General features: G+C 43.8%; 1 protein-coding gene across 1 annotated transcript in view; it reads left to right on the forward strand.

The window, feature by feature from the left end:
* The window catches only part of LOC138802096 (voltage-gated delayed rectifier potassium channel KCNH8-like), a 340813-nt gene that overhangs the window by 288099 nt on the left and 40309 nt on the right, over positions 1 to 12405 (forward strand). The window contains exon 8 of the mRNA XM_069985236.1: positions 8321 to 8590. Within this exon, the coding sequence (XP_069841337.1) occupies positions 8321 to 8590 (270 nt within the window). The remainder of the gene's footprint in view (positions 1 to 8320; positions 8591 to 12405) is intronic.

Genomic DNA, 12405 nt, shown 5'->3' on the forward strand with positions numbered 1-12405 from the left:
TTTAAGGCCTATCCTGACGATTAGTAGAGTTGGCTTGGAACTCCCCACTGATCTAGCATTGATGGCCTATCCGGAGGACTGGCAAAGTGTGGGAAGTCATTTCCTCACTGTTCTAATATTGGAGGCCTATTATAGCGATAAGACATCTAAATTAAAAGGGTTATCCATTCTTTTAAAGTTGAAAACTATGGACTTCAGAAGTAACTTGACAGGATAACAATTTTTCAAATGGCAACTTATCGCCAACATGTCAGTTTTGTCACCCATTAAAGGGAATTCTGCATGTGAATTCTTCACATCTGGATCCTCAACTCTGTGCTCAGCAAACAGACAGAACGTGAGACAATGGTCACATGATCTGCATCTCCTGAGGGGGGAGGCAGCAGAGGGAGGAGGAGACAGAGTGGACCGCAGGAAAGCCAGTTTTCTTAACTTCCTGGATGTCAATCAACTACCAGTATGACAGAACTGTGCAGACCTAGTAACACATTATACAGAAACATCTATATAACTTTCAATTTATTTTTTGAAAGAAAATTTTTCCCTATCCAAAGTTCCCCTTTAAAGCTTTAAAAAGGCCCAAATGTTATACCAACAGTATGATAAGTGTGAATGTAGCCAAAAAATATAAAAGTTCACTAGATTATTCAGGCAAATTTTCTTGGGTACTTGAATGTTAAGGCAATATTTGAGAGCGTAGGCAGCAGGAAGCAAGGATTAGGAAGCAGCATTTAATGATAACTAAAAGACTAGAACTCTTTGATATTCTGTACATGTGGTAATGTTTCTGACTATTTAAATACAATAATGTAATTATGGGCAGTTAAAATTGAGATTGTTGGAGTGGACACTAGTGTTGAGCGGACTTGCCAAAGCAAAACACTCGGCATTTGACTCCAGGTGGCTGGAGAAGTTGGGTGCGTCCATCTTCTCCCGGCAGAAGGGTTCAATGCCGAGCATTCAGGTTCGGCAAGTTTGCTCAACACTAGTGGACACGGTAAATTAGCACAGGTAAGCAATTGACTTCACCTGATCATACTGTTGTAAGAGCAAACAATTATGTCACTATAATGGTTTCTCACAACATGTACCGTATATTACAGTGATAATATATGTAAGCAGTATTTATTACATCGAGTGCTAGGACCCATCTGTGGGACTAATGCATGATGTTTGGATAAAATATCCTCCAAGATCCGGCTGCCCAGTGTGAAGTCAATATCAGTGAAAGTTTTATGGCACAGCTTTGCAATGACTTGAAAGGAGAACAAAGTCACAAATTAGAAAAGCTTGGGGAAAAAAGGCCGGAGATATATTTTAATGGCTAAGATAATCCTGCTCCCTAATAGCAGAGCAGCTATCAGTGCCGCTCACACAGCTGCACAGTGTTTGCAATTACGCCCAAATCAGCTTCAAACAGTTGAAAAAAGAAGCGGCTCTTATCTGTGAAGGTTTCGGGGGGAGGGGGGGCACATAAGGAGTTGACAGCAAGCAGTCACATTTCCAGATTGTCACAAGCTGGATGGAGTCCTGCCTGGCCGTCATGTTAGCAGCAGTGGAACAGGCACTTGTGCTTTTACTGTGTTGTTGGGCTGTAAGGCTGAGGCTACACCAACACTTTTTGTAGCAGTAACTAAGACCCATCAGTCTGGATGCATTTCGTTTATGGCTGGGTTCACACTGCATTTTTGCAATCCGTTTTTTTCATCTGTGTTTTTTTATTAAAAATGGATGAAAAAAACAGAGGCATTTGTGTGCATCTGTTTTTCCATTGACTTTTTTTTAACGGACACAACAATGAGGTCAACTACGTTTTTGTGTCCGTTAAAAAAAACAAAGTCAATGGAAAAACTGATCAAAATGGATGCACACAAATGCATCCTTTTTTTCATCCATTTTTTGAAAAAGAAAATGCAGTGTGAACTATGAACATAACCTAATAATATGCCATCACTGTATAAGATGGGGACACCACTTTATGCATATTGAATAGTTTGGGGGTCTGAGTCTGGGGCTATATCCTTTTTTTATGTTTCAAAGAGTGTGAAGAAAGATAGACATCGCCCTGCAAAGTGTAACCACACGAGGCCCTGCGGGCCGGAGATCACTGTCTAATTAAGTGCAGCCGTTCTCACCATGTTGTTGGAGGGAAGCCCAGGAAGGTTGTAAGAGTGTGGATCATTACAAATCAGCTGTATTATAACACCAAGGGAGCATGCAAAAAATACTGACTAGTGAGGAAACTGATGTTCTAGCCCTGATACCAGTATTAGAAAGCTGAGGAGATTATAATCTGAGGTTAATGAAAAATCAGACAATAAAGGGATTTCCATATTAAAATCACAGATAACCATGTGTATCACAGTAAGGTCATGTTCACACACTGTCAAAATGACGTCTGTTTTTATTGAATGGACATGCTTTAACAGCCATCTGTCCTGTTGCTGTTAAAGGACTGGCATCCAATAAAACTGGCATCACTTTGACAGCATCATAGCTTTAGAATGGGGTTAAACCTCTGGCACATGGAAAGCCATACTGAGGGCCCTATTACACGGCCCTTTATTAAGCATATCGACTCATCGTTGCCTTTCAGCATAAGCTATTACACCACGTAAGGACGATAATCGTTTAGTTAAGGGCGATAAGGCTATGTTCCCACAACATCTTTTTTAGGCAAAAATCTGCAGGTATTTGATAATTACGGCAGTTAATAATGATCATGTTCATTATTTACGGCCACTATTATAAAACAATGTTGAAGTGGGAACATAGCTCAATTATTGTATTCACTGAACTTGGCACTCTGGAGTAAGGCCCCGTTCCCACTGAGCAAAACTAGCGGAAATGCCGTTAGCCTCCCGCTCATAATGGGACTCTATGGGAGGTGCTCGCTCCTGCCCTCTCCACGCTGAAGAATGAACATGTTCCAAAATCTCCACAAAAATAACAAGGCTCTTGGCTCTGCTGTAGTCGTCTCCATTGTTTGGTAAACAGTAAAATTGACATTGTTGGATCCATGTGAAAAGAGTCTGAGAAAAACGGGGTGAAAGAAGGTAGCATACTAGTTATTTTCAATCTATTGCTTCTATTGAATGTGTCAGGTGATAGCTCCAAACAATTCCATCTTCCCATCTACTTTTAATCCTGTTTGTTAGTTTTTCATGCTTATCCTACTTGTTCCATTTGACAGCAAGCGCCAATGCTATTTATTACTAATTGGCAGAAAGGGTTGTCTAAAATGAAGTGCAGAAAATCATTATAAATGCTTATAGTGACCTTTAATTCTGATGGATGGATAAGCATTGACATTCAGTGCAATATCACAGACTCTTCTAAAATGCATTAAGGCCTATTAAGATAGATGGAGGAAAATAAAAGGAGCTTTTCCTTTAAGGAAAATGGAGACAATCTATAAATCAAGCTGAGGCGTGTGGCCTAAGTATAAATGGAGCTTTCCACCTCTTACGTTGTAACTCTAGTAATTAAATGGCGGGTACAGATTCTTACTCTGTTATTACAAGTATGACATGAATCTCTTCCTGTTCTGATGTGTCGAGCTCATCAGTTATGAAGATTTATTAATATAGTAATGACACGCTCATGAATCTCTTGTCTTTTTGCCAAAGATGATGGGAAAGCACAGTGGGCGAAATTGGTGGCAGCAGGTTTGAGGAAGAAACAAAAGATTAAAAACTATTTATAAATGATATTTTGAATACTTCTATTTATGTTATGCTTAGGTATGCTATATTTTTACTCTGCATAGACTTAGCACCAAAGCTGTTTCAGATGGACAAGGGTGAGGAAACACATTAGTCACATTTAGAGATGAGCAAACTGAATATCACAAACCGAGAATTTTTATGAGCTTTGCAAAAAAAAAAAATGGTTAGTTACCGAACCTATTTTTACCTAACCTACTTTTTTTTTTTTGCAGTGTTCTTAACCAGTTTGTAAAGATTGCGTCTGCAAAATTTAATACACATTAAAAAATAAAAAAAAAAATAAAAAACAAGAAAGAGCTTACTGTATACTTACCTGTCAGTGTTCCCTGTTGTCCTCCCACAGGTCTCCGGTGTACCCCACCAAGTTGTTTTGTGTTTGTACACAGCATGTTTTCAGTCCATTGTTGCTGTTATAAACGAAAAACAAAAAACATGCTGTCATAACCAATTATACACAAAACAAGTTGGCAGGGTAAAAAGCAATCGGCATACACGGGGATCGTGTCTTTGTAAACCTAACATACAGATAACTAACTGTATGCAACTGCTTGATCTCCTAAAAAAATATATCATATTATTTTAGGGGATTAGGAAAAGTATTGGGTTAGTCCGAACCGAACTCGAACTTTGCTCCACAGTTTGGTGAACCTGCCGAACCGAACTTTTAAAAAGTTTGCTCATCTCTAGTCACATTGCTTTTGGTGCAAAACTTTCAAATGACTTTTTTTATTCACTTAAAATTCTGTGTAATGTATGCATTGCAATTACTGAGCCCCCTTTATTCCTGGCAGACTTCATTTCTGCTGCATAGGATGCTGTAATTTTCTTAGAATTTCATATCACACAATAGTCAAGTTACAGTATATCACATAATTTGTATAATTACAGGGAAAAGAAATAAAATCTACAGCTTCTAGGAAAATGGCTAGATACTGTAGTCTCCCATTTACAGTGAAGAAATACACTTGAAACTTTTTTCTTTTTTTTTTTTTTTGCTACATCAGTAAGTGTATTAAAGAAAGGATAATATATGCCAAATGTTTGGGGGCTATGCAATAAAATAGTTATATAACAATGTACATAGATACATTGTAAATAGAGACTAGGCTGACATTATTTATTAGAGTCACTCTGTGGATGACATGGTGTATATGAGCAGTATGCTTATCTCTGTATATAGGGGAAGTCTCTGTCTAATGCTGTAGCTCTCCGTTTGACAATGTGTAGGGGGAGCCCTCTGGTTTACTCAGTGTATAGGTGTATTGGGGTACTCTGCTTAGCTCTGTATATGGGGGTGCTCCCTGCTTGGTTCTGTGTATGAATGAGCTTTCTACTTGTCTCTGTGTATGGGGGAGCTCTCTGCTTGTCTCTGTGTATGGGGGAGCTCTCTGCTTGGCTCTGTGTATGGGGGAGCTCTCTGCTTGGCTCTGTGTATGGGGGAGCTCTCTGCTTGGCTCTGTGTATGGGGGAGCTCTCTGCTTGGCTCTGTGTATGGGGGAGCTCTCTGCTTGGCTCTGTGTATGGGGGAGCTCTCTGCTTGGCTCTGTGCATGGGGGAGCTCTCTGCTTGGCTCTGTGTATGGAGAAGCTCTCTGCTTGGCTCTGTGTATGGGGGTGCTCTCTGCTTGGTTCTGTCTATGGGGGAGCTCTCTGCTTGGCTCTGTGTATGGGGGAGCTCTCTGCTTGGCTCTGTGTATGGGGGAGCTCTCTGCTTGGTTCTGTGTATGGGGGAGCTCTCTGCTTGGCTCTGTGCATGGGGGAGCTCTCTGCTTGGCTCTGTGTATGGGGGAGCTCTCTGCTTGGCTCTGTGCATGGGGGAGCTCTCTGCTTGGCTCTGTGTATGGGGGAGCGCTCTGTTTGGCTCTGTGTACGGGGGAGCTCTCTGCTTGGCTCTGTGTATGGGGGTGCTCTCTGCTTGGCTCTGTGTATGGGGGTGCTCTCTGCTTGGCTGTGTATGGGGGAGCTCTCTGCTTGGCTCTGTGTATGGGGGAGCTCTCTGCTTGGCTCTGTGTATGGGGGAGCTCTCTGCTTGTATCTGTGTATGGTGGAGCTCTCTGCTTGGCTCTGTGTATGGGGGTGCTCTCTGCTTCGTCCTGTCTATGGGGGAGCTCTCTGCTTGGCTCTGTGTATGGGGGTGCTCTCTGCTTGGCTGTGTATGGGGGAGCTCTCTGCTTGGTTCTGTCTATGGGGGAGCTCTCTGCTTGGCTCTGTGTATGGGGGTGCTCTCTGCTTGGCTGTGTATGGGGGAGCTCTCTGCTTGGCTCTGTGCATGGGGGAGCTCTCTGCTTGTCTCTGTGTATGGGGGAGCTCTCTGCTTGGCTCTGTGCATGGGGGAGCTCTCTGCTTGGCTCTGTGTATGGGGGAGCTCTCTGCTTGGCTCTGTGTATGGGGGAGCTCTCTGCTTGGCTCTGTGCATGGGGGAGCTCTCTGCTTGGCTCTGTGTATGGGGGAGCGCTCTGTTTGGCTCTGTGTACGGGGGAGCTCTCTGCTTGGCTCTGTGTATGGGGGTGCTCTCTGCTTGGCTCTGTGTATGGGGGTGCTCTCTGCTTGGCTGTGTATGGGGGAGCTCTCTGCTTGGCTCTGTGTATGGGGGAGCTCTCTGCTTGGCTCTGTGTATGGGGGAGCTCTCTGCTTGTATCTGTGTATGGTGGAGCTCTCTGCTTGGCTCTGTGTATGGGGGTGCTCTCTGCTTCGTCCTGTCTATGGGGGAGCTCTCTGCTTGGCTCTGTGTATGGGGGTGCTCTCTGCTTGGCTGTGTATGGGGGAGCTCTCTGCTTGGTTCTGTCTATGGGGGAGCTCTCTGCTTGGCTCTGTGTATGGGGGTGCTCTCTGCTTGGCTGTGTATGGGGGAGCTCTCTGCTTGGCTCTGTGCATGGGGGAGCTCTCTGCTTGTCTCTGTGTATGGGGGAGCTCTCTGCTTGGCTCTGTGCATGGGGGAGCTCTCTGCTTGGCTCTGTGTATGGGGGAGCTCTCTGCTTGGCTCTGTGTATGGGGGAGCTCTCTGCTTGGTTCTGTGTATGGGGGAGCTCTCTGCTTGGCTCTGTGTATGGGGGTGCTCTCTGCTTGGCTCTGTGTATGGGGGTGCTCTCTGCTTGGCTCTGTGTATGGGGGAGCTCTCTGCTTGGCTCTGTGCATGGGGGAGCTCTCTGCTTGGCTCTGTGTATGGAGAAGCTCTCTGCTTGGCTCTGTGTATGGGGGTGCTCTCTGCTTGGTTCTGTCTATGGGGGAGCTCTCTGCTTGGCTCTGTGTATGGGGGAGCTCTCTGCTTGGCTCTGTGTATGGGGGAGCTCTCTGCTTGGTTCTGTGTATGGGGGAGCTCTCTGCTTGGCTCTGTGTATGGGGGAGCTCTCTGCTTGGCTCTGTGCATGGGGGAGCTCTCTGCTTGGCTCTGTGTATGGGGGAGCGCTCTGCTTGGCTCTGTGTACGGGGGAGCTCTCTGCTTGGCTCTGTGTATGGGGGTGCTCTCTGCTTGGCTCTGTGTATGGGGGTGCTCTCTGCTTGGCTGTGTATGGGGGAGCTCTCTGCTTGGCTCTGTGTATGGGGGAGCTCTCTGCTTGGCTCTGTGTATGGGGGAGCTCTCTGCTTGTATCTGTGTATGGTGGAGCTCTCTGCTTGGCTCTGTTTAAAGGGACACTATCTGTTCTATTTTGTACATGTGGAGACTCTGCTTAGCATGGTGTATGGGAACACTTCCTGCTTGGTTTCTGTATAGTGCAGGGACACTCTCTGCTTGGCTTTGTGTATGGGAGCACTCTCCTTTTTTTGTATATGGTGGCACTCTCTGTTTGGCTTTGTGTATGAGAGCACTCTCTGCTTTGTTTTGTATATGGGGGCGCTCTCTGTCTTTGGCTTTGTTTGTGGTAACACTGTCAGCTTGGCTTTGTTCATGGGGGCACTCTCTACTTTGGCTTTGTGTATGGGAGCACTCTCTAGCTTTGTATAAGGGAGCATTCTTAGCTTGGCTTTGTTCATGGGGGCACTCTCTACTTTGGCTTTGTGTATGGGAGCACTCTCTAGCTTTGTATAAGGGAGCATTCTTAGCTTGGCTTTGTTCATGGGTGCACTTTCTACTTTGGCTTTGTGTATGAGAGCACTCTCTGCTTTGTTTTGTATATGGGGGCACTTTCTGCTTTGTTTTGTATATGCGGGGCTCTCTGGCTTTGGCTTTGTGTGTGGTAACACTGTCAGCTTGGCTTTGTTCATGGGGCACTCTCTGCTTTGGCTTTGTGTATAGAAACACTCTTGCTTTGTATAAGGGAGCATTCTTAGCTTGGCTTTGTTCATGGGGCACTCTCTGCCTTAGCTGTGTGTATGATGGCACTCTTTGCTTAGCTTTGTGTATGTGAGCACTTTTTTGTTTTTTTTTATATTGAGGCACTCTCTGCTTTGGCTGTGTGTATGGTGGCACTCTTTGCTTAGCTTTGTGTATGTGAGCACTCTGCTCTGTTTTGTATATGGGGGCACTCTCTGCTTTGGCTTTGTGTATGGGAGTACTCTAACTATAAAACTGTAAATTCAGCAATGATTTGAATTAATATATAGTGTATTACAAGCCAAATAAGTGACTGAATCTATCCTGTTTTCTTTCCTCAGGATGGTTACATGAGTTATCCAAGCGCCTTGGACTGCCATATCACACAGACAAAGGATTTTATTCATCCTCTAATAGTAGCACAAACCTCAATGGTAGTCATGGACTAAACCAATCATATTCAGAAATAACTGGTGGACCTTCTATCCGGAGTTCTTACATCACATCTTTATATTTTGCTCTCAGCAGCCTTACTAGTGTAGGATTTGGGAACGTGTCGGCCAACACAGATGCCGAAAAGATCTTTTCCATCTGCACCATGCTGATTGGAGGTAAGATGAATTTTTTACAAGCCATCAGTTTTTCCATAGGACACACGGCGTAAAAATGAATTCCCCGAAAGAAAAAGAATTGCGTTTTTTTTTTCAATTTCACTGCGCTTATCATTTTTTCTAGTTTCACAGCATATTTTATGCAAATATTCAGCCTGTCATTGCAAAGTACAATTAGTGACGCAAAAAATAAGGGCTCATGTGGGTCTCTAGGTGTAAAAATGCAAGTGCTATGGCCTTTTAAGCACAAGGAGGAAAAATGAAAATGCAAAAACTAAAATTAGCCCGGTCCAGAAAAGGTTAATTTATAAATTTAATTTAAAAATGTATGTTGTTATGAGTATCCTCTGTTCATTGAATAAATATTGTTATGGGAGAGGTCACACCACTCTGACCTTCTACATTAATTTGGGGCCAGTATTCAGGCAGCTCATTGTGTGCCTCCAGCACCTCATCCTGTCATCACGACATAACACCCTATCCCTTTCTAATAAACCCTTTAACACGTTCCAAAGTACCCTTTTACCTCCCCTTACGTGGCAACCTTTGTATCCCCTGTTAGTGGCACAAATATAAGTGTCAATTTAATTTACATTTTTTTTAATTTTGATTTAATTTTGAAGTTAATTTTGATTCAATTAAATTTCGGTAGCCTTGTAAGAAGCTCTCTTGCTGATGGTCCATCAAAATTGACTTTCGGCAAAGACACAACAGGAGACAGGGCCAAGATAACTCCCCCGGACTCTCAGCTGCTGTACTCAGATGATCTTTTTAAGGAACGGGAGGACAGTCATCATTTGGAAGGCAGCGTTGAAACTCCAGGGGTTGATAGGCCCAAAAGCAGTCAGCAGAGCCAGACAGGAGAATCTTCTTACTCGGATGTAACCTTATTGGGGGGGGAAGGGGGATTTGCTGTGGAAAAGGAAAGAGTTGAATACTTTATTGTGGGGTTTGATTGGGAGTTGAACGTATAGTTTATTATTTTTTTCATGTGTGTTTTACAGTACATTACAGATTTACAGTATCCAACTATCCAGCAATTTCACTCTCCACTAAGCAGGAACACTAGGTTAACATCATCCACAGCACCCACACACTTGGTTAACTGAACACTGGATTAACGTCACCTACAGCACCCGCACACTGGGTTAACAATGGGTTTAGTTTCATTCACAGACACACATCTACAATGGACTCTACTTTACCTATCTCTCTTTCCTTACCTCTCTCCTATACCTCACTCTCCCTTCTGTCTCCCTTTCACCAACGTACCAGCTGCAATTCCTTTCTCCCCTACATACAAAGCTGACTGCATGCCACCAGGAGGTGGATGCCTATACATATAGAGTGTGAGGGGTGAATGCTGACATCACAATGAGATATGCACAGGATTTGACGGCTAAACATAGGGGCCCCCATGTCTAGCATATTTGTTACCAAAGTGCGCTGAATTTGTTTGTGAAGTGAATTGACAGCACGCTTCGCTCATCCCTAGCTGTCACCAGCCTGCATCAGGATCTGTCGTTACCTTGGAACCATAGATCTTTTGGTCTTTATATTTTGTTGGCATGTTCTAGTGATATGCCAAAAGTCTCATTTAGTCTGGGACTGGGTATTCAGACCTCTCATTAGTCATTAGAGCCAACAGAAGTGCTTTGCTAAGCCCTTCACTCCCTGGCTTGCTACAAACTCAGTTTTGATGCAGGAGACCACCCCTGCAGCCATACAGATGTTGCAATAATCCAGGGAGTAAAGCGCTTAGCTGTGTGCTTCTCCTGGCTCTTTCTATCAATCATTTGGGGTCTGACATGCCATTAGGCCAAGTGCACTTCCAGAAGTTAATAAAATAAAAGATCAAATTCTTCTAATTCATTGGAAAGCTGGAAGATTTGTCTTGAAAAATTACTAAACCTAAAATTCTTAGAAATTAACAGATGTAAGAGCATAACACTAGTATTTTAGGTTCAGTCATAAGAGCACAACACTAGCATTTAGCTTTAGTCATAGTCAATTGCATGACACATCCCTGAGTGTAAGACGAGTGGTGTCAGTCAGGCAGGAGATTGGAAAGTGAGTCACACGGCAGTGAAGATATAGGTCAGTCTTCCGCTAGTCTCTAGACTTTCAATTAGGGCGCATTTTCCTCAATATACTGTATGTGAAGCAGTTACAATCTTCTTTTTATCCCTGATGGTAGTGTTGATATTACTTTATAACATAGTTGCCAACCATCGCCAATTATCACTGTGTCTCTCCCAGAGAGGAACAGCTCAGAATCTCGGAGTCACGGACATCTCCTTCATACATAAATATTACCTTGCACTGATCTACCAGAACCAGAAGAGGAAGGGATATGTGAGTAACTCTTTAGATGTTCACGTATCTCTTCCGGGCAGTGTGTATAGGCGCTGTCTAGGGAGGTGAGTGTTTTGTTTAGTTTTTTTTTTTGGCTGGCAGTTTATGGCGGCATTCTCAACAACATTGGTAAATCTACCCCTGTACAGCGATGTAGAATTTAACACCATAAAATCGTAGAGAACAAAAAAAAAACATACAAGTAAATATCAATGTGCACGTGCAACCTGGGCAATTGCCCTGTTCTGCCAACTCTGAGGGGCCCCCAGAACTGCTTTAGGTCCACCGACAAATCACTGTGTTTTGCGTATTGTCTTACTGTACCTGTAAGGACCTGATATTACATTTCTGATGACTACACAGAGGAGAAGGAGAGAACTGGTGATTAATTTACATCTTTGCCGTTTGGTTGGAAGCCATTATTTTGTAGTAACTCCCCCTGCTCTGATCTCAATCCCCATTCTCAGACACAAATTGTTTTTGAATACAGTATTTGAGGGTATTGGGCAGCATGAATGGCATGGTAATGGGGGCACACAGGGCAGCTCCAGGCTCATTGGCATTGGGAATAAGGCGTCAATGTGAAGGGAGGAGTAGACCGCAGCAAGAGCTTTTTCATTGCAGCTTTCCTCAAAGGGGTCGGTCATGATGGAAAATGTTGGTGGTTGTTCTGAACAGCGCCTTACACCCTAGATTGACAGTTGACTCTGCTGCAGGCAGTGGGTTCGGCCTTTAGGGTTTGATTTATTTCAAAAGGTTAAACCTAAACCTTATTTAAAGGTTTAGACTTTATAATACGTTTGTTTTCACTTTATTGGGGTCTTAGGCTATGTTCACATGATGCGTGATCAGTAACTGAATGCTGTGTATTGTGTATCACAAAACAGATCCCGTAACAGGAAAACCCTTCCCATTGGAAAGTGTTGGGAAAGGTTGTCTGCTTACCTCCTATAGGTTTCCAAGGTTATAGAGAGGTAAGGTTATAGAAGTTTTATTAGGTGTAAGGTAGAGATAGAGGAAAGTGTGAGGAAAGTAGCAGTGGAGTCTGTGTAGCTGGGAAATTGCTGCAGTCACTTTGTGTGTCAGTACTCAGTGTCCGCCGCTCAGGGACAATGCTAGGTTTTCTGCTGTCTAAGACGAAAGCTCAAATGTTGCCCCCAGTGCAAATCTTAAAGTGACACTGTCACCCCCTTTTTGCATTCTGACTTCTCTACACAGGTGTAAAGGGTAAATTTAGCAGTTTCCTTACCTTATTTTATATCATACGTCATTGTGCTTGTTCAAGTAAAAAGTGATCTTTTATCAACTTCAGATTGTGCTAAGTGGATGGGGCTTCACAGCAACAGCGCCACTTAGCCCCACCCACAGTGCCACCATTGGCCCCACCCCTCCATGACGTCATAGGCACATAGGCCGTGCCCCCAGGATGCCCATTGGTATGGGCCGACCTAGAGAGGGTG

The sequence above is a fragment of the Dendropsophus ebraccatus genome, chromosome 9, assembly GCF_027789765.1.
Source record: "Dendropsophus ebraccatus isolate aDenEbr1 chromosome 9, aDenEbr1.pat, whole genome shotgun sequence".
Lineage (NCBI taxonomy): Eukaryota > Metazoa > Chordata > Amphibia > Anura > Hylidae > Dendropsophus > Dendropsophus ebraccatus.